The 27,392-nt window shown below is 37.6% G+C and overlaps 1 protein-coding gene across 5 annotated transcripts; it reads left to right on the top strand.

Annotated features, from left to right (window-relative positions):
- The first annotated feature begins 180 nt into the window (after window positions 1-180).
- Window positions 181-21,934, top strand: TIAL1 (TIA1 cytotoxic granule associated RNA binding protein like 1). Of its 5 annotated transcripts, none has more exons than XM_082631913.1 (12): window positions 181-822; window positions 8,716-8,812; window positions 14,199-14,348; window positions 14,588-14,642; window positions 14,800-14,887; window positions 16,780-16,855; window positions 18,830-18,938; window positions 19,604-19,699; window positions 19,808-19,892; window positions 20,124-20,247; window positions 20,585-20,724; window positions 21,557-21,934. In XM_082631913.1, the coding sequence occupies exons 1-12, from the start codon at window positions 791-793 to the stop codon at window positions 21,681-21,683; spliced, it is 1,179 nt and encodes a 392-aa protein (XP_082488039.1). In that variant the 5' UTR covers window positions 181-790; the 3' UTR covers window positions 21,684-21,934. The 5 variants fall into 5 exon arrangements, with proteins under 5 accessions (XP_082488039.1, XP_082488040.1, XP_082488041.1 ...); XM_082631914.1 differs by having other exon boundaries at window positions 185-822; window positions 14,250-14,348; XM_082631915.1 differs by lacking the exon at window positions 181-822 and adding an exon at window positions 3,528-3,545.
- Window positions 21,935-27,392: the final 5,458 nt, after the last annotated feature.

The raw sequence follows: 27,392 nt of genomic DNA, 5'->3' as shown, positions 1-27,392 counted from the left end.
CTGAGCCAACAGAAGAGCCTTAAAATGCCTGGAGCAGCCCTAGGACAGCCCCCAGCGCGAGGTACTCAGGGACTTGTAGTCTACCTCCCGGACAGCAGTCTTTCTCGCCTCGTTTCCCCGCCTTTTAACGTCGCTTTTATTCTTCCTCTCCCCTCCCAGCGCGCCGGCTTCCTGGTCGCCACACGTCTCACTACACTCCCCAGACTACACTCCCCAGAAGTCTCTTCTTCGCGTCCCAGCGCGCCGCGGGCGCCGGCCGCCTTCTTTGGACTGCAGTTCCCAGAAGCCCTTTGGGAAAGTGCTTCCCTCTCTCATTTCCAGGACCACAATTCCCAGAAATTTCAGCTTCCTGGCGGTTCCCTTTTTACTCTATCTCTTCTTGAGCTGGCCGGGCTTCGCCGACCAGCAGGCACACAGCCACGACGTGACCCGTCGTGACCCGGCACAGGGCTTCCTCAGCGGCCCGTTTTCCTCCTCAATCAGTTATCCCTTTTGCAGGCTGTCGCGGCTGGCCTGAGCGGTGACCTGGCGGGCCGCGCCTGCGCTCTGCCCCGTTTCCTGCCTGGCTGGTGGCGGCGGCCATTTTGTTCATCCTCCTCCTCCTCCTGCTCCTCCTGGTTGGAGCGCAGTGTCCGGAGCGGGCTGGGGGGAGAGAGCCCGAGAGTGGGGTTCGGTGCCTTTTCCTCTGTCCCCAGCCGGTGCCCGTAGCCCCCCTCCCCTTCCTCCCCACCCCCTCCCCTCCCCGGCCCTGCCCTCCCCCTTGTCCCGGGATCGCTCCGTCGCACCCACCATGATGGAAGACGACGGGCAGCCCCGGACTCTGTGAGTACCCGAGACGAGGGGTGCCAGGCGCCGAGAGGCCCGGGCACCGCGGGACGCTGTGGGAGGGAGCAGGAGAGCGGGGCCGAAGGCGGGACTCTCGGCGGTTCCCTGGCCGCGGTGGCGCGGACGCGAAGTGCATTCCTCATCTGTCCCTTTTTCCTTAGAAAGGAAGCGCTCCCTTCCCCCAAACACAGTCACTTCCTGGGGTCCGGGGCTTATTTCGACCTTTTCCTCTCGCGCCCTTCTTTGCATCCTCCTCCTAAGCCGGGTTTCTGCACGGCAGAGCCTGTCAGGCCCGGGAGAGCTCCTGCTCCCCCTCTGCTCCGGGGGCCCTGGGCCGGGCCGGGTGCTGCCGGTCCCCCACGGGGGCTGGGCCTGGTGGGGGTGGGACTGGGGGGTGGGACCGCAGCCACATCCCCTGCGGGCCGCGAGGAATTAGCACTCACGCCCTCCAAGTCCCCAGTCGCTCCCGGCTCTTATCCCAAGTTGACTCTCCGAGGAAGCCGGACATTCTAACACCACTCAAGCCCCTACTGTCTTTCTGCCCCACGTGCCCCCGCCCACGCTGTCAGAAACACTTCGCCCAGCGCCCGCTACTTTTAAAGTGCAAAAGGGATTCCTCTTGCCGCCGGAGCATCTTTCCTTTCTTGGATGAAGAAGTTTACTTTGAGCGCTACCTGCGCTAAACTGACAACCAGTTGTTAAAGTGGTGTTACCCCCTCCTAATCTGTGGGTCGAGACCTTCAGAGTTGAATAAAATGATGTTTTTATCAGCTATTCGATGTGTCTTTTGAGCGCTTTTTCTTCTATCTTGCTGTTGCTCTTTACTCTGAAGCCCAGTGTAATGAATGAATTTCGTCTTTGAATCGCTTATTCGAGTTTCCTTTCCTTCCTAATGAAGAGTGATGACTCAGCATTTGCATTCCTTCCAAATAGTGTGACACTCCTTTCTTTTTTCCTGCATTTTTTAAGTGTAATTTCTAATTAAATGTTTAAGTTGGGCACGTTGGGTTTTCCTAGCCTCTCGAAGCTCAGCACACCTGCCTCGAGTGCAAGGAGTCAGTCAGGTCGCTGCTTTGTTTTCTCTTGCCTCTGCCTGGTATTGATATGATCATAGTTCACTTGGCTCTGCTATCTGATGGGAAAATTACTTTTTGGGGAACAGATGAAGGTGAATGGGTACTTAGGAAGTTTGACTAGTTTCTCATCTCTAGTCCTACCAAAGAAAGTTTGCTCAGTAAAGAAGGTAGATGTCTATGTTCAACATTAATACAAGTTTGGTTTTTTGGCGGGGGGGGGAGCTTACACTTTTTTATTCCTACTTCTCTAATGTCTCACTAAAGTATCTGCTATCCCTTTTGAGAATTTGAGGTCAACTTAAGTACATCAAATGCTTGAATGGGAAGTCTGCTTAGTAGGAAGTTTTGTATCAATATTTATGTTTTGTGCTGTCTTCCATTTCTGCTCTCTTTGCCCAGAAAGGAGAGAATTGGGACAAACTTGAAATTTGTCCTCTAACATCTGTTGAAGCCAAGACTTGGTATTTAGTTAGCAATGTATTCTTTGATGGAAGCATCTGGGAAAGCTGGATTTAGGCCTAGCAAGCATGTATTTAACAACGAGAAAAGTTACTTTGTATTTAAAAATCTGAAATGTCATCGCATCATAATAGCTACTGAATAATTGGTAAATCCTCAAGGCATATTTCTCATGAACTGTATCTATCTGTTCCTTATGAAGAATTCCTGTTTTGTCATGCTAAACAAAATGCTATTGCAGCACCTTTAATTCATATAAGTACTTTGCATCTGCCGTCTCCTCATCTCCATCAGATCTTAGACCATAGACTAATAAGCTAACTTCTTTGTCACTTATTTCTTACCTCTACCTTCTCCAGTCTCCTGTTCTTTCTCAGAAACACAATTAAGTTGTCTATGTTTACAGTTATCTAAAAATGTGACATGTATACATATAAGTAAAGAAACATCTTGAGCTTCGTTGTACCTGTATGTCAGTATATGTTTACTATTCTGTCTTCCTTTTTCCTTCTCCCACTCTTCTCCATGGGAAGGACTTTTTTTTTTTTTTTTTAGACAAGGACTGCTACATCTTCCTAGGTCTTACCCCTGCAGCACTTAGTTCACTGCCTGGAACGTAAGAGGTACTCAAATATTTTACAATGATTACTGTATACTTCCTTTCATTAAATTAATATTAAGTCCGTTTTTTTAAAGTCCTGATTGATTTAAAATTATATAAGCAGCCATGATGGTCATATGTGGTGAGGTCTGTTGATTTTTATATATTTTTTTTGAAATTTGAAATGTAAAATTTTGAGATAAAAGCAAATGTTTCACAAGTGGATTTTTGTCAGATTTTAATAAAAATGCATATTTTTTTAAAGTGTTCATTTTACATATTTCTCAAAGGGTTCTTTTAGATACAAGTAACATGATAAAAACTTTGAAGGTGACTTTAGAGGTTGATACCTAGTAGGGTTTTTTGTTTATTTATGGAGATCCTTCTTTTATTTTACATCATGATCTTTGGATTAGGCTTTCAAGTGGATAGTGTGTTTTAAAAGAATGTACTCTTAACAAAGCTTATCTTAAACTGTTTTCTTAATATGCCTGTGTGTTACTAGTGAGGTTTTTTTCCTGCAGACACACAAGCTAAGACATATGGTTCTATCATCAGAAAACAATATGGTGTTTATAGCCTAGGTAGGTCTTTAAATATTCATTACCTACAGTATTACTAATTTATTTGATGGTATTTAAAGTGATATAGAATTGCTTTGATGTTGAGCCTAAAATTTGTCATATAGTTTCTTTGAAGGTCTGTTTTCTGATGTTCTTTGTTCCCATTTGACATTTTTTGTATTGGGGGGTAAATGTATTGGGTATCTTGGGATCTAAAAAAACAAATGAGATCATGCTGTATAACACTGGTGTTGGAAGTGAACTGCCTGACACCTACCTTGTAGGACCCACATTTCAGATTTGTGTTGTGTGTAGCTTTGAGTGCAGTGATTTGATCCATGGTATATCTGAATCTGTTATACAACATTAAATTGTAATGGTGTTCTATTGTAGTTTTATTTTCTTCATCTACTCGATACACCAAAATGAGTAGGAATTGTGGATCTGTAATTATACCATGTTAATGCAGTGCCATCTTTAAGGCTGTTTTCTTCCCGTAGAGACTCAGTCAAAAGGAGGAAATAAACCATTCATTTAGAGTATAATCTGAACATCTAAGAGCAATAGCAGTAAATACTGTTAAATCCCATTATAAAATTGATTAGCTGTACCATAGATTTGGCTATATTGTGGCTGTAATTAAGCCTCTCATTCAATTTAATCATATTTTCTGTTTCTTTAAAATGTATGTGTATGTGTGTTGATATTCCTTATATAGTTGGGCAGTTCACTTGTACCTCCTGCACCTTTCCTCCACCCTGCCTCCTTCCTAAGATGAAATATCGACAAATTGATCAGCACATGAGAGGCCCATTGAAGGATATTGTTGCAAAATCTCCTCTTACATAGGAATTTGCAAGAACAAAAGTAAAAATACTACTTAGCCATAGTGTCTTCTGTAAAAGTGCTGGTAATTTCAGCCTTCAGTAGGGCTAATCTTTTCAGAGTGAGAGCACATTCAGTATTGAAAAGTGTGATTAGTGTTCTGAAAGGCATGATGTTCTTAACTTAAAATTCTGCCTGGTTGTACATAGGAAGTAGTTTGGCAATGTGAACTTTTGCCTACTGTGAAACTGCCAAGTTCTAGTCTCAAATTTGATTTTAACCCTGACTTTAGGGATAAAGACATCATTTTCCGTTTTTAATGCGTTAGTTCCTACAGTTCCTGTTCTTAGGAGACAAAATAGACCTAAGGTTTGCTTTTTTTCCCCGCCTTGAGTTAAAAATCGTTTTGGAATTTCCTAAGTGTTTACTCTTTGAATTGATCTCAATACAAGAATTTGAGCCATTTGTCTTTTTCTGTTATTTTGTATGTGTTCTTCAAGTAGAAATTTTATATTTAAACCCTTGGAACTTTAGAATATATTGACGATTTTATAACCAAAGCAGAAAGAAAGTGAAGTGTAGATGATTTAGAAAGAAAAAGGAAATATTTCTATAGGCTACCAAGAGATGATGTTTTTACCAGGTCAAGAGTTGAATATTTTTGTTAGTATTTATTTTGGGACAGATAATTTTATGATAACGTAAAGGTACTTAAGCTGTATAGTATTTTAAAAGCTGTAAAATGTTTCTGTATTAAGTGTTATGATGGATGAAGGCAAATGTAGGTGAATGAATTACAGAATTCGTGAGTAAAGGAAAAGGCAGTCTCAGGTTTGTGTATAATTTAGGTGAAATTATATGGTGAATTATATCCTTTTTATCCTGGCAAATTAAGATGTTCTACATGTTGTTATGGAAGGCCATTTTTATTTTTATTATTTATTTATTTATTTATTTTGCGGTACATGGGCCTCTCACTGTTGTGGCCTCTACCGTTGCGGAGCACAGGCTCCGGACAGGCAGGCTCAGCGGCCATGGCTCACAGGCCCAGCCGCTCTGCGGCATGTGGGATCTTCCCGGACCGGGGCACGAACCCGTGTCCCCTGCATCGGCAGGTGGACTCTCAACCACTGTGCCACCAGGGAAGCCCCTGGAAGGCCATTTTTATATTAGTTTTTGGAGTTTGCTGCTTTACCAACTGAACTTGTAGTGGAGATATTTGAAAAATAGGAAACCTTAAAACTAAACTTTTTCTCTCAGTATTTCATGACATTCTAAACTTGCATTAACCTTTTGCTCTTTGTTATCAGTGCTTGAAATATAAATTATTATATCTAAATGTGCCTCTAGAAATTCTTCAGAATCTGTAATTGATTAGAAATAGGTTGACTTGGAATAAAAATCCTGTGAAACAGTAACAGCTTTAATTGTGACTGTTAGGTATGTAAGGTAATTAAGGCCCGTGCAGTTTTTTCCTGGAAAAATCATTAAACAGTCATACAATTAAAATTATTTAAATCATTTACAGTTTGTTACATTCAAGTGATAATTTTAACTTTGTTACTAGTTAGCTTTGATATGTGAAAATCAGTTTTATCCACTCCTATTCTCTTAGAAATGAGCTAACTATTAGCATTTTAGGTTAGTTGAGTGTTAACACTTCAGAGACCAAGGTCACTGTTCATTTTCTTTACAGATTGGTCCACCTTGTACAAAAAGAAATTCCATGGATACAGGTTCACAAACCCCTATGAGTTAAAAAAAAAAAAATAGGCAATTGTCTGGCTAGCTCAGAAGCCTATAACCTTTCACTACTGCTGGGAAAAGTATGTCACTGCACAGCCTACTGATGGGTCTGCTCTACTTTAAATATAACAAAAAGGTGGCATAGTGGACCTAAACCAGTTTGTCACTGGTTTAGTCTTCCGTTTAAGTAACGTTGGACTTGTGTTTCATTTTTAGAGCGTGTTAAAGTTATTAGCACCCATTGCAGTGAAATTCTTAGGTGAAAAGAAAATTGCTATTCATTCTTAATCAAATTTTTTTTTCTTTTTAACACTTAACCTTACCTTTCTCGGTCTTATTTTTCCCTTTCAGAGTATCTCATCTTAAACTATGGCAACCGTAGATACAAGGCTTATATTGGTCTCAGTACATTGTTTCCAGATGTTATATATTATAGTTAGGAAAATAAAACTTATGTCCTTTTACTTTCCAGAAGAAAATGTGTTAAATTTTATAAAAATTTTATAAATGTTGTTTGGTTTATGAGGATCATAACTGATGTGAGTTTTAGGAACTATATGCTGAGTGCGAGAAAGACTTAAAGTTTATTAAGCTAAATTAAGATAGATCCATGGTAAAGAAGATGTGGTACATATATATAATGGAATATTAACCATAAAAAGAAATGAAATTGGGTCATTTGTAGAGATGTGGATGGACCTAGAGTCTGTCATACACAGTGAAGAAAGAAAGAGAAAAACAAATATTGTATATTAACACATATATGTGGAATCTAGAAAATCGGTACAGATGAAGCTATTTGCAGGACAGGAATAGAGAGGTAGGCTTAGAGAACGGATGTTTGGACAGGGTTGGGGGGGATGAATTGGGAGATTAGGTTTGACATAAATACACTACCATGTGTAAAATAGATAGCTAGTGGGAACCTGCTATATAGCACAGGGAGCTCAGCTCCGAGCTCTGTGAAGACCTAGATGGGTGGGATGGGGGAGAGGGAGGGGATATATGTATACATAGAGCTGATTCACTTCACTGTACAGCAGAAACTAACACAACATTTTAAAGCAATTATACTCCAATAAAAAAAAATCCATGACACAAGGTGGTCATCTCTGGGTGGTGGTGGTCTTTTCTTTTAAACTTACGTGTATTTTAAGTTTCTTATACAAAATACATACATTCAATTTGTAATTTTTTAAAAAATCCAAAATTTTTAGATATGTTATATTCAAAAGTATACCTGGGGGCTTCCCTGTTGGCGCAGTGGTTGAGAGTCCTCCTGCCGATGCAGGGGACGCAGGTTTGTGCCCCGGTCCGGGAAGATCCCACATGCCGCGGAGCGGCTAGGTCCGTGAGCCATGGTCGCTGGGCCTGCACGTCCGGAGCCTGTGCTCCGCAACGGGAGAGGCCACAACAGTGAGAGGCCCGCATACCGCAGAGGAGAAAAGTATACTTGGATTTGTCTTAAATTTTCCCTGAATTTCTAGAGAAATCTTTATATTTGCTTTGTTATCTACATAAAGATGTATTTTGTTGATTCTGATGCATTTTTGAGTATGAATTTTATTTTACCCTGCTCTCCTAAAACAAAACTATGAAGACCTACCATCCATAACAATCTTATTGGCAAGACAGAAAGAACAAAATCCTTCAATCTTTGTGTTTTGCTATAACTTTAATTCTTTTCTTTGTTCATGTAATTGCTTTGGTTGGGGGTCTAAGGTAAACTCACCTTGTGTCTGATATCCTTCTATGATCAGGTGTTTTAATGAATCAATATTTGTGGTATTATGTGTGTGTGTTATACGTTATTTTGAATTGTGTTTCATATCTAATTGTAGTTATCTTGAGACTGATTTAAATTTTTATTATTTTTATTCTAACGATGAGAAAACGATATATAGGTACAGAATAATATGCTTTGGGGGGTAAGTAAGGTCATATTGATTTTTTTTTTTTTTTTTTTTTTTTTGCGGTACGCAGGCCTCTCACTGCTCTGGCCGCTCCCATTGCGGAGCACAGGCTCTGGACGCGCGGGCTCAGCGGCCATGGCTCACGGGCCCAGCCACTCCGCAGCATGTGGGATCTTCCCGGACTGGGGCACGAACCCATGTCCCCTGCGTTGGCAGGCGGACTCTCAACCACTGAGCCACCAGGGAAGCCCCTGATGTGTTTTTTCTTTCTTTTCTTTTTTTTTTTTTTTTTTGCGCTACACGGGCCTCTCACTGTTGTGGCCTCTACCGTTGCGGAGCACAGGCTCCGGACAGGCAGGCTCAGTGGCCATGGCTCACGGGCACAGCTGCTCCAAGGCATGTGGGATCTTCCCGGACTGGGGCACGAACCCGTGTCCCCTGAATCAGCAGGCGGACTCTCAACCACTGCGCCACCAGGGAAGCCCTGTTTTTAATAGAGTCTTTTGAAGTGATATTTTAGTGACCTAAGAACAATTATTGCTTTCCTAAATGAGAGTTAATCTTACACTCAAAGGATCAGGCTGAGTTGGAAAAATTTTACTGAAGACAGAGGAAGTTAAAATGAAATAAAAGGTGATGAGTAGATGATAATGTTTTAGAGCCAGAGCTGAAGGGAAATTGCTGATTTTTTTTTTCTTTCTGTACAGATACGTAGGTAACCTCTCCAGAGATGTGACAGAAGTTCTTATTCTTCAGTTATTCAGTCAGATTGGACCCTGTAAAAGCTGTAAAATGATAACAGAGGTAAGATCTTCCCAGTTCCCTGTTCTGACAATTAGCATAATGTTTAACAGTTTGAGATACATGAGTTGATTAGTATCATTTTAAGTTTCAAGTTACTAGATGGAGAGATTCATGTTGTGTTGACTTATTTGATTTGACTGACAAACTAGGTTTAGAATGGAGTTTTATTTGAGAGGACAGAGTTTCTGTGCTGTTATTTTCAAAGGGTCCTTCATGATGTAGTTATCTTCAAGTGATTCTGCTTGTGTAAAGTTGTTAGAGCTTATCTCAGAATGTGGAAAAACTAGGTTATATTTCATCTATTTCCAATAAGAATGTTGTATTTCATATATTTCCAATAAGAATTGGTGTGTGTAGAAGAACGTTAGGTTATTATGAGCATAGTGCCACACAAGCACCTTCAGCAATTTTAGTAAATGCTGACTGAACAACTTTATGTAGATAGGAATTTAAATTGTTAGGATAATTTATTTTCCTTTTTTTCAAAAAAATCTTACTTTACTTTTTATACTTTCCTGGTTAAGACTCTGTAGCAGTGCCCAATGACTCGGGTTTCAGTTTATTTATTAACACTTTTTTTTTCCAACTATTTAGTATGTACCAGATACCACGGTAAGTGCTAGGGATACAGTGGTGAATAAAATGGTTCCTAGCGTGATAGAATTTTCCAGTCTATGAGGGAAACAGGAAATAATAGGCACTAATGATATAGGATAATAAATACTGTGGAAGTTGATCGTTTAAAGTGCTATAGGAGCTTATAGGTCCATACAGTCTTCAGTCGGGGAGGATTCAGTGTCTAGGCTGAAACCGAAAAGGATAGTAATGGAAACTGGCTAGACAGGAATTTGAGAAAGAAGGGAATCCAGGTAGAGAGAAGAATGTTGATCAAGCCTGGTAGACAGAGAGCGGGAGTGCTTGTGAGATCGAGGGAAAGATAGAAACCATAACATGGTTGGAGTTTCGAAAGGGATTTGTCTTAGGAGACTAATCCTAGGCAGGAGTGTTCAGCAGCGGGCAGAGCTATGCTAAGGAGTTTGTGTTACATTCTGAGATGGAGGGGAACTGTTAAAAATATGTAAAGCAAAGTGGCCTTTTGATCTTCATTCTTAACTAATAAGGATAATTATCACTCTGTTCTGGTATATTATCTCTTCTTTCCTTCCTGTCTTTGATTATTTATTTATTCATTCTTTCTTTAATTAATCAAAAATTTACTTTGTGCTAGGCACTGTTCAAAGCATTGGGGATATAATGCAGAGCTAGACCAGTGAGGTTCACAGGAGTTTACATGTTAGTGAGAGTATTGTAAATAACAAGGAAACAAGATAATTCCGGATAGGAATAAGAGCTTTGAAGAGAATGTAACAGTTCTGTGATGATGATTGCAGTGTTGGTACTGTGTAGGCTAGGTGGTGAGGGATGACGTCTTGCTGCAGTTGGCATCTATTTTGTGAAAGTAATAATGTAGGTTCTTAAGGAGATGGGAACTGAAGTTGCATAATTGAATGTTGAGGCTTTTTGGTTATGATCTGTGGTCTAGAAATCTCTAATCAGTGAGCAGTTGACTCAACCAAATTTTAAAAGATCAAATGAGTCTTTTTTAGACTATGGATGTTTGGTATGGGACCAACTTGATAATGACTACTATCAGAAATCACCTCTTTGAGCTGAGATAGGAATAACAAGATGGTGCCATCTACATTAAGAGCTGGAGGCAGAGGGAACAGCCCATACAAAGGCCTTGAGTTGGTAATGAGCTTGGTGCATTTGTGGAACCAAAGACCAGGGTGGCTGGAACCTGGTGAATGGTGGGAAATGAGTATAATAGCGTAGGCAGTCAGGGTTTGGAATCACATAGGGCAGTATGAGCCATGACAGAGTGTTTGGATTTTACTCTGGTTGCAGTGGGGGTTTTAAGTAGGGCGATGAAGTATTCTTTTTTATTAATTTATTTGTTTGTTTGTTTTTGGCTGCATTGGGTCTCCATTGCTGCGTGCAGGCTTTCTCTAGTTGTGGCGAGCGGGGGCTACTCTTCATTACGGTGGCTTCTCTTGTTGCGGAGCACGGGCTCTAGGCACGCAGGCTTCAGTAGTTGTGGCTCGCGGGCTCTGGAGCGCAGGATCAGTAGTTGTAGCGCATGGGCTTAGTTGCTGCGCGGCATGTGGAGTCTTCCCGGAGCAGGGCTCAAACCCATGTCCCCTGCATTGGCAGGCAGATTCTTAACCACTGCGCCACCAGGGAAGTCCTCCTCATGAAGTATTCTTATTTGCATTTTTAACGTTACTTTATTTGGAAAATGGTTATTGTATGGGGAATGAATTTTAGGGGGCAAGAGTGGAAGGAGAGGGAAACCAGCTGTGTTTATTTCACTAGCCTAGGTAGGAGATGATGTGGGGTGTGGGGAGCTTGTTCTTCAGAGTCGTAGCCATAGAAATAGAGGTAGATAGGTTTGGGATACATTTTGGAGGTAGAATCAGTAGGACTGGACTGGCCGTGGGACATAAAGGAAGACATCAAGAAAGACCCCTTAGATTCTTGTTTGCAGTTGTGTGTATGGTAATGCTATTTGCTAAAATGGGCATGGCATGACTGAGGGAGGCACAGGATTGATTGGGGGGTGGGGAGTGGTGGGAATCGAGCTCTGTTTTGGCAATGTTAATTTTAAGATGTGCATTATACATATAAATGGACTTTATATGTAGGCAGTTGGATAAACTGTTTTGGAACTCTAGAGAGACCAGTGTTGATGATACTAGCTTGCAGTGATAATTTGAAGCCATGGGACTGGATAAGATCTAGCTCCTAGATCTAGAGAGGGCGCCGAGAGAGAAGGGAGTAGAGGGGGCCTAGGTTTGAGCCCTGGAGCATCTCAACACTTCAGTGACATTTATAGTTTGAGTTAAGGAGGAAGAAATACTTTCTGAAAGATCCTCCAGTGAAGAAACAGGAAAACCAAGAGAGTATGGTGGAATCTACAGGAGAATATTTAGAAGAGGAGGAGAGTTGTCAACAGTTTTGAATTCTGCTTGAACGTCAAGGTGAGGACAGAGAAGGGATCACAGAGATGGCAGGGAGGTCATTGGTGAGCTCAACATGAAGTTTCCTTGCCATGGTTGGGTTGGGAACTGACTGTGGAGTGGGTTTAGGAAAGAATGAAATGTGAGAAAGTGGAGAGTCGCTAGAAAATTTTTGAGAAACATTTGATACGTATATTTTTTAAAACCTGTGTGCACGGTCAGCCATATGGAGGGGTGGAGGAGTTTGAAGTGAACTTTCATCATTTATCTGTATTCTACAGCTCCTACACTTGAACTTGTAAATAGTTGTAAAATTTCATATTTCTTTGTCTTGACATTTATGTCATCCAACAAAAGTTGGTGACAACAGCATGGTAAGGACACAGTTGATTTCAGAGTGTCACTTGGTGGTGGTGTAAATGGGAAGCTTTCAAAGGGCATGAATTCATGAACTCTAGTACAGACTATTTGTTTCCTTTCATAACTTTCATTTTAGTGTATGAGAAATCCCTTTCCTCCCCTTAGTTTTACGGTGTTTTACTTTAGATACTGTTTATCGTAGATTCTAGTTTTCCCTGTATACTGTAATGAATGTATATTGTCAATTCTAAGGCAAATGTTAAAAAATTTTAACATCTCTGACAGTGACAAAAAATGGTGTCTTAAATGAGATGAAATGCAGTGTGATGTGAATATATGTGTGTGTGTGTGCATGTATGTACATACATTGAATGGGATCTGGCCTACTACTAGTTAGATAAATTTGAAGTCAGTATGCATGAGTAGACTAGTTCACTAAAGCCCGTTGTTATCATAGTTCTACCATTGGACTCCTGTATGTTTTGCTATGGTTAACAGTGTTTTCCTTAGAGACCATCAGGGCAGAAGAGGTAGGAGTACAAGGAAAAGTTGACTAGCACAGTTTTAGCTTCTTATTTACCATTAAACCTTTTCTTCAGTGAGTGTTACTGGTAAACGTTAACTTTTCTACAAAAGGAATTTGAGTGCGTATTTCTGTTTGGAGTCTTTTCCCTATTTCCTTTCTCTGCCTCGTAAGAACAGCATTCACGTGGCTACAACAATAGGATTTTGTATGAGAGCCCATAGTAGTTTTCTTGTCAGTATTAATGATTACGCTTTTTTCCCCTCAAGGAAATGCCTTCTGGTTGCTTCAGCACTATTGTTTTAGACGTCTTATTTTGGATTTTTCTTCTAAAACTTCCCTGGAATGAAAAACAGTGGTTGTTGAAAAGAGCTTTATTTTATCTGGTGTTTTTAATCCCTTGTAAGTGCAACTGGAATTCCACATTTTAAACATTATTTTTAGATATTTTACGTTGAATAGTGATATTTTTAACCTTATGTAAAAGTACATTTGTACAGCTGTGTAGCTGTTCAGTATAGGTTGCAATCTTACAAAATTCATTTCCAGTTTGGTTCATGGGTGTTACAGTTGTTACATCTGAGGTACCTTCTCACCTTATATTGGTGTTTTATATTCACTGGTGTCATATTAGGTACTCACTTTTTAAAAATTTTTATTGGAGTATTGTTGATTTACAATGTTGTGTTAGTTTCAGGTGTACAGGAAGGTGAATCAGTTATACATGTACTTACATCCGCTCTTGAGGTATTCACTCTCTTATGTTGGTGTTTTGTGATATAAAATTTTAGCTTTGTTGTGGAATATTTTATTCAGACACATTTTCAGAAAATCTTTTCTTAATCACTAGTATATTTTTCTGGTCTTTGGAAGACCAAATTCAAAGTGTATAGAATCTCCAGAGCTTCAGGAGATTTTGAAAGGTAGGGATTTCATTTCAACAGCTTGTTATAAAACTGAAATGTTTCTTTTTTCATTCTTATTCCTTCCTTGTACAAAAAAGAAATACATAATCTCGTCTTATTATATGTATCAATAGTACTAATCCTAGTTTCGATCAGGAGTAAAGTTTGTAAAGTTGGTTCATTTCTGTATTTTTTTTATAGTCATGGGATACAGTTTATGAAGGATTATGATGCATAAATAGAATTCATCCCTTTGAAAATAATGTTGGGAGAGAAGAGCAGTGGTAAGGAGTGGTCCTTATCTCTCACATCTGAACTTGAGGTTTTGTTTGGTCTAATATAAACTTCTGTTTTATATTTAACATACTTCACCAGAATTCTGTATTTTGATTTAATGCTGGTAGTCATGATTCTGTACTGCTTTGTAGTTCTGTTTGCGTACAACAGTATTCCGAGGTGCAAAGTCAGGTATAGGTGTAAATCTTATTTTTAAAGTGTTAGGCTTTCATAAGCTTATGCAATCTCACCTCTTACATGCCTAGCTATCAGTAATGTTTTTTCCTGGATTTTCTTCTCAGCAACCCGATAGCAGAAGGGTCAACTCTTCTGTTGGATTTTCTGTTTTGCAGCATACAAGCAATGACCCATATTGCTTTGTGGAATTTTATGAACACAGAGATGCAGCTGCTGCATTAGCTGCTATGAATGGGAGAAAAATTTTGGGAAAGGTAAGATAAGAAATGATGGCATCTTATGAGTATATATATTTGCATGTCAAGTTAGTTTGTATTCTTTCTTAGCAAGTTTTTAACAAATATTCAGCTCTGCCAAGCGATGGTTTTGCTTTATTCAGCCTAGTGCTTTTACCAAAATAATCCTGCTTGATAAAATGATTTAATAAGTGGTAAGTGTTGTGATTCATAATGACATGCCTAATAATTTTATTAAATATAATCTTTATTTTTAGGAGGTCAAAGTAAACTGGGCAACAACACCAAGTAGCCAGAAAAAAGATACTTCCAGTAAGTACTCCTGCTGCATTTTACTGTGGAAGAGTTCTAAAATTATCCTTGGCAGCATTACCAGCTCAAATAGGTTTTTTTCTTCCTTTAGTGTTGCCTAAAAAAGGTTTAGTACCTGACTTCTTAAGTATTTCATTACCAAATGCTTTGATTTCAGATCATTTCCACGTGTTTGTTGGGGATTTGAGTCCAGAAATTACAACAGAAGATATCAAATCAGCATTTGCCCCCTTTGGTAAAATATCGTAAGTATCATAATTAATACTATATTCAATAGTGATAGGCAAAATTGTACATGATTAACTTGTATCAGAATTAAGATTTTCTTTCCCTAGTTAGTGTGATTTTTTGTTTGTTTTGTTTTTTTGATTAGTAGATGTTGTTGAAAATGTTAATGTCATTTCAGTGTTTTGGGGTCTTGTTTTCATCTAATCCTGTGTATAATATGTTAAAAATTAAGTGATTTTGTTTGTTATCTTTAAAGCAGATGTTTGGGTGGTAAAACTTATTATAAAGTCCAGCTTTTTGTCAAATGTTTTCAAACTTTGGTGGTTAAAGATACGGGTTAACCAAAAATAAATGATTCATACTGTGTATTAAACTTTTATAGGAGGAATTTATAAATGGGGAAAGTAGGTGAATCCTTGAATATATTGTGAAATTGGAAATGTACATGTTTAATTATAATGATAAATGTGTTTTGATATTTTAGCTGAAAAGTAGCATTATTACAGTAGTAAAATGTTTCAATGTCTGAGCCATAAATGTGGGATTAATCAGTAGATTTTTTTTGTTAGTGGTATTTGATTCTGCTAGGGTAGGGCCCAATTGTGGTTTGATTTTTTTTTTTTTTTAAACAAAGTTGGTGCTCAGATTTTGCTGTATGTTACTTGATCAAATATATTGGAAAATTTAAAGTGTTACAAGTTCTATAAAATGTTTATCACAATTTATCTATCTGCTTAAAATCACTTTATTTTATGTATTTATTTCCTATAGATTGAAGTTAAATGTTTTAGTACTACTTTACAAAAATACGTTGCACCTAAGAACAACAGTATTTCTCTCTACAATTTGTTGTTCTGTAGATTTAATTTATTTGGTAGATTTAATTCTTAATTTTCTATTTTGATATTTACTTTGCTTTTTAATCTAGATGTGGTAAGTAGTACTGTTTTAAAAATCAGTATAAAAAATAATACAGGTTGCTGTTTTTCAATCTATATTTATACCTGAGACCTGCAGTTTTTCTAAAGTCCAAGTCACAATTAAAAGTAATAGCATTCTGGTTATTTTGCAGAATTGCTCATAAGAATGGACAGGATCTTGAAGGCTAACTGCAAGGAACTGTGCACACTGGAACTCAGTTGTAGATTTTTTTCTCATTTCTATTTATTCTTATTATACATTATTTATATATACATATTTTAGTATTTACATTTTAACATTCTATATTCAGTGGAGTTCTATATTTCCAATCATTTTAACTTACTCACTAAAATTTCTGTGTAAATTTGTTGTTTTCGTACTGGTGTGCTTAGCATTGTTGTTAGTTTTTTATTCTCCTTTCTTAAATTTCTGAAAATGTCAATTTTTCAAAATTTACAGCTGCCCAAACTCCAAAATGATGGTAGAGAATTGACCAAGAAAAATAAAGAAATCTGTTAACAGGCCATGTATGCCTTTTTAATTCCTATTTTTTCCTCTTTTTCAATTTTTTAATATTTCATATATTTTGTATCACTAGGCAGAAGACATTTAACTATTTAGAGATTGCATGGTAAAGTAGTTAGCATTGTTACAGTAATTTATAGAACCAGTAAACCTTAGAGGACACTAGTGAATAGAATATTAGAAAAGGAAACTATTGTTCCTATTAATCTTCAAATTTGAGCATTTAGTTTAGAAAGCACAGGCTATTTGATTAGGTTGCATGTTTATTACATGTTTTTGTCCTACTGCTTTTTTCTAACAGGTAAAGAAGCGTTAGGGAGAGTTCAGGAATGGCTGTAGTTAATTAGGGCTAACTGGAATTTTATTTAAAAAAATGCTCACAATACAGTGTGTGTGGTTCCTTTTAGTTTTTATTTTGAGGGTGACTTTTACTTCCCTCATTTAGCTGTGCTTCTTTTCACAGGGATGCCCGAGTAGTTAAAGACATGGCAACTGGAAAATCCAAAGGCTATGGCTTTGTATCTTTTTATAATAAACTGGTATGTTCTTTCAACTCAATTTGAATTTAATGCAAAATTTAGTTATTAATGAATATTTTTGGATGTTGACTACAAACACAACTATTGTGTAATTTTGTTTTAATAATAAGGTGTAGTTCGTTCTTTTTTTTCATAAGCTTGGAAATAACTGGGAAAAATAGGCTGATTATAATGAAGTATATTGAAGCTTGCATTTGTGACTTAGGGTAAGATGTGTTAGAAGTAAAACTCACAACTAGGACAAATGAGCTAATCTCAGAATTTGAAGGGAAGTTAAATTATATTTGTCTTGAGACTTCCCTGGTGGCCCAGTGGTTAAGTCTCTGCACTCCCAACGCAGGGGACCTGGGTTCAATCCCTGGTCAGGGAACTAGATTCCACATGCATACTGCAACTAAGAATTCGCATGCCACAGCTAAGAAGCTCACCTGCCGCAACTAAGACCCGGCACAACCAAATAAATAATAAAATAAATGTTTTTTAAAAATTATATTTGTCTTAACCATGAAAATCTCAATTTTAACTTTCTTAAAATGCTTTTATTTATTTATTTATGTATGTATGTATGTATGTATGTATGTATGTATGGCTGTGTTGGGTCTTAGTTGCGGCATGCAGGACCTTTTGTTGCAGCGTGCAGGCCTCTCTAGTTGTGGCTTGTGGGCTTCTCTCTAGTTGTGGCGCATGGGCTTCTCTCTAGTTGTGGCGCATGGGCTTCTCTCCAGTTGTAGTGCACCACATGGGCTCTGTAGCTGGGGCACGCGGGCTCTCTAGTTGTGGTGCGTGGGCTTAGTTGCCCTGCAGCATGTGGGATCTTAGTTCCCCGACCAGGGATTGAACCCACATCCCCTGCGTTGGAAGGTGGATTCTTAACCACTGGACCACCAGGGAAGTCCCTTAACTTTTTAATTATTATCCATATTTTTGTAGCTGGGACGTTAATGACTACAGCAAATTATGTAAGTGAAATTTTAAGCAATTCGTCTTGATTTTTGCATGTATTTAAGAACGAGGTACCAAATATCTAAGCATTTGCATTAACTGTAACATCAGATAATAAAATGGGCTTTGGTATTAATGTTTTGGAACAGTTTCAACAACTTAAATTATTTACATTTTATTGAAACAGTAAGATAAAGGGCAGGAGTTGTATCCTTTTTTTGCTTAGATTCATTGCAAATTCACATTACTTCCTAAATTCATTTTTTGGGAATTCCCTGGCAGTCCAGTGGTTACAACTCCTCACTTCCACTGTAGGGGGCATGAGTTCCATACCTAACTCAGTTTATTGTAGAACTCAATTTTACAGCATTCTAAATCATAATGCAGAAGTCTTCCGTCTTAAGTTTTAAATCTTGTGTCATAGTCCATTGCTATTAGAATGTAGATTGGGGGGGGTTAGGTGATATTTAGACCATAGTATCAAGAGTTTTTATTTACTTCAGTAAAAGTCATATTACAAATCAACCACAAAATTAAGATATTTGAAAACAACTTTGTCTTTTTTTTGGTGATCAGTGGGATTGTAATTTTCTCCTTTTATGTTTGAATTATAATTTCCCTTGATGCTTAAATGCTATCCTGGGTTTGTTTTTTTTTTAATATTTTAATTTATTTATTTGGCTGCACCGGGCCTTAGTTGCTGCACGCGGGATCTTCGATCTTCATTGCAGCATGCAGGATCTTTAGTTGTAGCGTGCGAACTCTTAGTTGCAGCATGTGGGATCTAGTTCCCTGACCCGAGGTTGAACCTGGGCCCCCTGCATTGGGAGCGTGGGGTTTTAGCCACTGGACCACCAGGGAAGTCCCTATCTTGGTATTTTAAAATCTATAAATAAATATTGCTTTAATGAGTCACTTACTGATAAGATTTATTGGACCCAGAAGTGCCAACATTTTATTTCATCTTAATGAGTCTTATGAACCACTCTTTTCTGTATTTGTAATTGCTGTTTTTTTTCTTTTTCTCCGTAGGATGCAGAAAATGCAATTGTGCATATGGGAGGTCAGTGGTTGGGTGGTCGTCAAATCAGAACCAATTGGGCCACACGTAAACCACCTGCACCTAAAAGTACACAAGAAAGTAAGATATGTCTCCTTTATATGTTTTTATGGATACTTCACAAAATCATGTATTAATTTAGTCTTAATTTCTTAAAATTGAAATTTTATAAGCATTTCAAGACTCATTTCATCTTCAGTATAATTGTGGGAAAATAACTGGGCTTTGATGCGAGTATATTTGGAGCTGTGAACCAGGTGATTTTATAGGTCAGATCATAGTGTCAAGGAGAAAAAATTCTATTTCTCCCTACTATGAGGCATATCTTAATAGTATATGGTAATCAGTTTTATAATGCTGTATAACCATCAACTTTTTTTTTTTTTTTTTTTTGGCTGCGTTGGGTCTTCGTTGCTGCACGCGGGCTTTCTCTAGTTGGGGCGAGCGGGGGCTACTCTTCGTTGTGGTGTGCGGGCTTGTCACTGCGGTGGCGTCTCTTGTTGCGGAGCACGGGCTCTAGGCGTGTGGGCTTCAGTAGTTGTGGCACGTGGGCTCAGTAGTTGTGGCTCCTGGGCTCTAGATCACAGGCTCAGTAGTTGTGGCTCATGGGCTTAGTTGCTCCGCGGCATGTGGGATCTTCCCGGACCAGGGCTCGAACCCGTGTCCCCTGCATTGGCAGGCAGATTCTTAACCACTGCGCCACCAGGGAGGCCCCATCAACATTTTTGTTTTCTTTCTGCATATAGATAACACTAAGCAGTTGAGATTTGAAGATGTAGTGAACCAGTCAAGTCCAAAAAATTGTACTGTGTACTGTGGAGGAATTGCTTCTGGGTTAACAGGTATAGTGTCTGGTTTTCTAATCCCCTTCTCTGGAGCTTCATCATTATTAGCAGCAATTTCAGGATAACATAAACCTTAAATATTTTATTTGTATGTTTGTTTTTCAGATCAGCTTATGAGACAGACATTCTCACCATTTGGGCAAATTATGGAAATCAGAGTTTTTCCAGAGAAGGGCTATTCATTTGTCAGGTAAAATCCTACCTTAAGTCTGATCCATTCCTTTCAGTTGTATTATTTGATCCCCTCAGGTATCAGAGTTTGTCATTTTAGTACTTCTCTGCAATGTAGAACTTTAAACTCCTGCATGATGTACTTTAGGAAAATACCAAGTCGATAGTTATAAATTAAGGAGTTTCTGTATTACTTACTAAGTACTTAAAAAAATAAAAAACAAAAAACTTCATTCTCCTCTTATCTTAGATTTTCTACCCATGAAAGTGCGGCCCATGCCATTGTTTCGGTGAATGGTACTACAATTGAAGGACATGTTGTTAAATGCTATTGGGGTAAAGAATCTCCTGATATGACTAAAAACTTCCAACAGGTAATTCAATTTTTCATAGCACTTTTTAAGGTTTCCTTCTTACATATCTACATAAAAGCTTTAGAAACTGTAAAAGAAAGCAAACAAAAAAGTAAAGCATATAGCTGCTTTCAGTTGATTTTATTAATGCTATTTCAAAAGTGATTATTTTGCGGTATTAACTGAATCTTAATACTTTCTTTTCACAGGTGTCACCACCCCAATAAACTTAGACAATGATAAATAACAGAGTCCTATTCACATCAGGGTGCTTAGTTTTTCTCTTCCTTGTCTCCCACTTTCTTCAAATGCTGTGTTTCTTACTTGTTCCCTAAAACAGTAATTTGCTTTTTCCTAGGTCGACTATAGTCAGTGGGGCCAGTGGAGCCAAGTTTATGGAAACCCACAACAGTATGGACAGTATATGGCAAATGGGTGGCAAGTACCACCTTATGGAGTATACGGGCAACCGTGGAATCAACAAGGATTTGGAGTAGAGTAAGTTGTCTGAGTTTTTCCAGGTATAGAAACACATATGGTTCCGACAAAAGGAATTAAAGAGTTGTTTTCCTAGGGAGAGTCTATTGAAACTAAATACATTGAACTATGTGGCATTAACTATGTGGCATTATAAGCATTGTAGAAACCTTACGAAAAGTGATTTGTAATGCTAAAAATTTGCTTTTTATTATCTAGGTGGAAAGGGAGTTTGGGGTAACATGTGATGTGTCCTCCTATCTCTATGAGCAGTTGGTAGAATTTGATTTACATTTCTAATATACTGTTTTATCTACTTGTTTATTCTTTCATGGAAAAGATCTCTGTCTGGATATGTTCAGCAATTTAATGATTTATGCCTGTTGGCTTGTGTGAGAAGTCTCCGAAATGTATCTAATATAAAGTAGCTCACTTTTTTTCCTTTATTGATAGATTGCATTGGTCCCTTGTGCTTTTTCTAGCCAGCCCAAACCTTTATTTTCACCAGTTCTTCCTCCTGTTTACAAAGTAAACTTGTGTTTTTAAAATTGTTTATAAATTGATATACCATGTGTGCCGTATATGATGGGTAGATGATGAGTTGAATCATTTGTCATTTTTAAAAAATCAGTTTTGAGATACTTTTCAGAGAAGTCATATGTTATCTTAGCAAAAATTTAAGACTAATATTGGAATATATATTTTGCATATGTGGATAAGTATCATTTCTTTCCTCTCTGTTTTAAGTATGTTGATTTCTTGTTTATGATTAGGCTCTGCTTGACTTGTATAACTGTATAGATAATTTTTTCTTTGCTTTTGCTGAAGATTTTTTTTTTTTCTTTCTTCCAAGTCAATCACCTTCAGCTGCTTGGATGGGTGGATTTGGTGCTCAGCCTCCCCAAGGACAAGCCCCTCCCCCTGTAATACCTCCTCCCAACCAGGCTGGATATGGCATGGCCAGTTACCAAACGCAGTGAGCTGGGACTCTAAACAAAATGTAATTCATGATAGCTTCAATTTCCTTGTGACACTCTGAAGACATGAAAGTAGACATCGGAAAATGAAAATATTTATTTTAAAAATTGAAATGTTTGGAACCTTTAGCACAGCTTTGCTTTGGTGAAGGACACATGTCTTCTAGTTCTGCCTTTTTAAGTTTTTGTTCATGATGGATATGAACATGATTTTTCTTTGTGTACAAAAACTACAATAAAGTCAATTAAGACAATTCTGACTACAAATTTTGATATAATAGGAGAAATGGGTAATACATTTTGATTCTTAGATACTATTCCATTTTTATCTTGCTGTTCAGTATTTTAACTCACTGTGTTTTTAAAAGAGCAAAAAAGGGAGGATCATGGAAAACTGGGAATCACAAATAAGTTCATCTTGAACCTTGATACTCCCCTCCCCTCCCCCAAGGTGGACCACATTTGAAGTCAGCAGAAAAGTGATATTGAGAAGAAATGCATGATTTTGGAGTCGCTTTGGAGGAAATACTTTCTCTGTGCCTAAAGAAACGGAAGCCAGACTGATAAAAGAAATTTTGCAACCTAAATAAGGAACAGCATTGTCTGACTTACTTGAGCAAATATTGGTGGTCCAGATTAAGACATATTTTTAAAACTTTAAAAAGTGTTGATTATTAAAACTGTAGTAAATTACATTTCATTTTGGGGGAAAAATTCCAAGTATGGTGTTTGTATTAAAGTCAGACAGTCATTCTTATGCTTTTACATGAAGTTTAAATGATATACATTGTAAATATTGAATACAGTGTTTAAAAAGCATGCTTCAACATAGAAGTAGCAGCAATGTAATTATTTGAAGTAACACTTAACACACTCCACTGCATTGAATGCAGTGGATGAATAAGAATGTTTAAGACTGACATTTCCAAGGTTGGCTACTATGTAAAATTAAAATTATACAAATTACTATACAGAAAAAGCCTTAATTTTAATTTCATACAAATCTTTGATGCATTAGTACATTTTAAAATGTCATTGGAAATTAGATTTCTTTTTTTTTCTTTTTTTGCTTTACATCATTTGGTATGTAAATACCTTGATTAAAACCTTGTAAACCTATTTCAAGGTTCCTATAAGTTGTATAGTACAGTGTTTTTAAAAAATCTTGGGGTGTTTTTTAAAATTAGATATATTTTGCCCGAGAATTTTTTTAACAAGATTGCTAAAACATCTTATTTAGACAGTTTGATGTACCAATTTATAATTGGATATTCAACTTAAATAGTATACAGAGTTGTGACTTTTATTTTAATTAATTTTTTCCTTGTGGGTAGTGTGCATGGGATGACAAACCTGAGCAGAGGCTGAGTTGTATGAGTGCAGAGTTTGTAAATGAATTGATTGGGTAAGATTGACATTTGCTTCTGAGGTATTTTTCAGGCCATGTGCATAAAATCTGCCTCAAATTTCTTCTATCATAGCAGGAATGTAAAAGAGATAAAAATCCTATGTTTTTGAGTTCTGACAGCTAGGGGGTGCAAATGTTTAGGCAGCGTATTTGAAATGTTCTGAGGTCTGGACACCAAAATGAGAAAACTCTTTACAGTTAAGTAATAAGATTCAGCTAGCACCCACAGATTACTGTTTTTTAAACTTTTGACGTCTTACAGTTAGCTTTAAAATAATGATGGTTTTATAAATTGGTCTCCACAATAATTTTGGTATTTTCCTTCTTCCCCCATTTAGAAATGTGTTGAACATGAAAATTTACAGGGTCTGAAGTTGTTCATCTTTGGGCCAAATTTTTTATGGCACTTTAGTTTTAACCACAGTACTCATCTATTACACTCTTCTATTATAAAATTTACCCTTATTTCTTTTGTTTATGGTTAGTGTCTTTGGGGGATGTTATGGAAAAGTTACTTTATATTTTATAAGGAGAACACTCAAATTAATTATACCTCCTAGTTAAAATTTCTTAAATATATGTGAAACTTGAACTAAAGATTTTTTTTTATATATATATTGAGAAAAGCCTATTAAACTCTCAATTTACCTTTTTTGGTCTGCCAGTAAACTAAGTAGCTAAATACAGTACCAGCTAAATATAGCTACTTGTATATTCTATGATTTAATAAAATGATCCAGACTAGCTATATTGCATAGTAAACATACAACTGAAGTGTCCTTCGTCTTATCTGAAAGAACAAGATTACATGCTCAGTTCAATTAATGGAAGTTATTTCATTTTAAATGGTTTTAAAAAAATAAAGCTACTTATCCAGATGAAATGCACCATTTTAAAATACAACTGTCAAGCTATTCAAGACTATTTTATAACACAAATTGAGGTCAGTGCTATCTTTATCCAATTTAAGCCTAAGAATCGTTGCATTTTCCACGTTCATTAAAAACAGCAGCAGAGATTCTTCGGCAGGCAAGAAAATGTTTATTTCATAATCACTTTGAGATTTATTTTGGTGATGTGTTTCTGACTGCCATCTTTGCTCTCATCTCTCTACTAGTATTTCCCCCCATGCCATTACCACTTGATTTTTATGTCTGCTGGCAGTGAGAGGCTAAAATGACTGGCCAACGTAAGCCAAAGCTGTAAACAACAGTTGAAGTAAGTCTTTCAATAAAGACTAGACTATATGATAAGTGGCTTTTTCTTATTGTCGTTTATTACATAATTATTCCTTGCAGACTGCCGTGAAATAAGTAATTCCATTTTCTTTTAAGTTCTTAGTAAGGTATATGGAGTATACATATATTCAGGACCTATTTCTGTGTTCTTTATAAGTGATAAAAGTCCATTTGCTTCTGTTGGATTAAAATTTAATTTCTGGGTATGGAGGAGTAGAAATTTGCATCCTTAAAAATGTATGCTCTTGAATATTAATATTGTAAAATCTCATTAGAGACCACAAATAATGGGAACCATAATTTTACCGTTTCTAGATTGAGCTTTGGTAGTACCTATGAGTAAAGATTGCACTCAACAAACAGAAAAAGTAGAAAAAGAATTTAATAAATTATCTAGACACCTTTCTAGCAGATATACCCAAATTATATCTTACCTATTCATTGAAAATCAGCATTTGGGCTTCCACTTAATACATTATAAACATTGAATTTGCATTTTTAGTATGTATAGGAAAGATGCAAAAGTGATTTAGGCTTTTATTATTATATAAGCCTTTTTTGTTTGTTTTTTGCGGTACGCGGGCCTCTCACTGTTGTGGCCTCTCCTGTTGCGGAGCACAGCCTCCGGATGCGCGGGCTCAGTGGCCATGGCTCACGGGCCCAGCCGCTCCACGGCATGTGGGATCTTCCTGGACCGGGGCACGAATCCGTGTCCCCTGCATTGGCAGGCGGACTCTCAACCACTGCGCCACCAGGGAAGCCCAATAAGCCTTCTTAAGAGGTCTAAATGAGTGGGTTTAAGTGCAGATAAACTAGAAACTGTAATTCACAACATACTTTGTATCTCTTTTAGGGGCGAGAATAACTTGATTTTAGAATTGCCCAAATGTGAATAGAGGAGGGGGAATTATATATAGTCGTTTATCTTAGACAAAAAAGTGGGGCGGGGGGTGCTAATAGTCATGGACCCTTTTGTTGAATTAGGGTTCTGTTAAGGGAAGAGAAGATTAATTCACATAACGTTCATAGTTTGGCTTTTGAACAGTGTCAGAGTAACAGTTGACAAAAGGTATGTATCCAGTAAATGATTTCCTTAGTGTTCCAACCTAGTTCTAATACATAATGCTGAATTTTCACTTTTCCAGATTGTTGCATTTTTCAAAATTCAATAACCATTGTTGCTCTGAGATATTCCTCTGGCAAAGTGATCCACATCTAATATTTTGAAGTCAGCTTGGAAAGTTTGCCAAACATGACAAAAACTGAAGTGCTGTTGGATAGCTGTCAGAGGAAAGCCAGGATAATTTTACATTGAAAAGTAATCTCTTGGGGTGGAGCTGTCCACTTGTCTATCTTGCAGCTGGGCTTAGCTTGCCTGTGGACCTCCTGTTTTGACTGTGTGTCGTTCTTGTGAACTGACAAGAGTTTGCAAACAGTGTGGTTATCAGGTGGTGCTGCAGAATTGTATTTTTGAGGTAAGCCAGGCTTTGCTATATATATATATCCAGTGGATATCATAACTTGCCCACCCGCAATTTTTTTTTTCTCCTGTTCCTGTATCCTCCTTCCTTGGGTTTTGGTATACCAATGAAGAGAAGTCCAAAACCATCTGGACAAAATGGGCGTGAAATATGTAGCCATATGCAACTGTGTCTGTTATGAAAATTGATACTAATATTGCATAAATTTCAGATTTTCACAGTTCATTTTACTGGTTACAAGTTGTGAGTTGAATTGTTCCATATGTGGTTTATATGATTGCTTTTGCTCACAAAAATAAAGCCAATTCTTAAGTCTTAACATAGCTAAACAAAATAGATACAATAATTTTAGTTAGCTTCTTTTTTTTGAGAAGGACTCAACTTGGAAGAATATTTTTAACTTCCTTTTGCTAGGTTATATTTTAGCATGTTGCCCAGCTCATCCTTGGTTATCTGTTTAATGAGATTGGGAAAGGAGTGGTGACTAGGGTAATGAAGAGGGGAGAAGTCCTTGATTCTGAAGAGCATTGATGTGGGAATAGACAGTCTTGAGCAAGTGTAGTAAACCATGCATGATAATCAGAATTTGGGTGCAGATATTTAATATGTTAGCTCAAACTGCACATTTTGTCAAGAAGACTAGGAGACTTTACCAGGTTATAGAAAATAAAGTATTACCAACATCTTTGTGTCATTTACTGGCCCTGATTGTTTCTTTTCAATTTCCTTTAATGTGTGTTTTATTTTTGTATCTATGTGTGTATTAGAATGTTGGGCACATGCTGCTGTTTTTAAAATACTGCCTTTGAGCATTTTCAGTAAAATGATGGGATTATGATATCCTTCAAAATCCACATTTAGTTTATTATAACCAGGAATCTTTTATTTTTAAAAATGGATAACTTCATTCCCAGGTTGCTTCACTTTTTTCTGTCTTTGGTTATGTCAGTTTTCCTCCATTAGAATGTAAGCTCCATGGGGGCAGGACCTTCTAGTAACTACACAAACCCTAGGACTTACATAAGAATACTTGGCACATGGTAAATACTCAGTAAATGTTTAATGCATGAACATGATTGAGGAAGTAAAAGTAAATGAATATTTTAGTCTCCCTCTTAGAACCAGAATACCACTTGGTGTTCTACTTGAGTAGAACTTGATCAGAATGAACTGAGTGCTTGTTAAAATGCAGATTCTGAGGCTCCACAGTTGTGGGTGAATGTAATCTGAAATAAAATTCATTGGCATGGTTTCCTTCCTTTTCTAGCTGTTGTCAGGGGAAGAAAATCCCATGGGTAGTGGTCACACATTTCCCAGAAAAACTAGTTTTTTAGAGTGCATGATCACTATGATTGCTACCCAATATAGTTTAAGCATCTTTCAAAGGTGATTAGAATGTACACCTGATGGTAATGTACCTGGATGTACCGGGTAGGAACCATAGCTACTCCGGTATAGCACTGTTCAAGGACATGAGTGATACTGGGCCATGGTGTCAGATAGTTTGGGGAGCATTATTTTCTCAGAAGAGGGGCTACCAGCAAGGCAGAATTGGGTTTCTGGACACGCAGCATCTGAGTATAAT

This window comes from Mesoplodon mirus, assembly GCF_964341445.2.
Source record: "Mesoplodon mirus genome assembly, chromosome: 2".
In the NCBI taxonomy this organism is placed as follows: Eukaryota; Metazoa; Chordata; class Mammalia; order Artiodactyla; family Ziphiidae; genus Mesoplodon; species Mesoplodon mirus.
Note: the sequence above shows the minus strand (reverse complement) of the source record. Positions and strands in the feature narration are given on the sequence as shown.

Coding starts and splice junctions, on each gene's coding strand:
- TIAL1 (XM_082631913.1), top strand. CDS start 791: ATGATGGAAGACGACGGGCAGCCCCGGACTCT. Junction 8,813..14,198: donor GCTGTAAAATGATAACAGAG/GTAAGATCTTCC, acceptor TTTTCTTCTCAG/CAACCCGATAGCAGAAGGGT. Junction 19,893..20,123: donor AAGGGCTATTCATTTGTCAG/GTAAAATCCTAC, acceptor CTCTTATCTTAG/ATTTTCTACCCATGAAAGTG.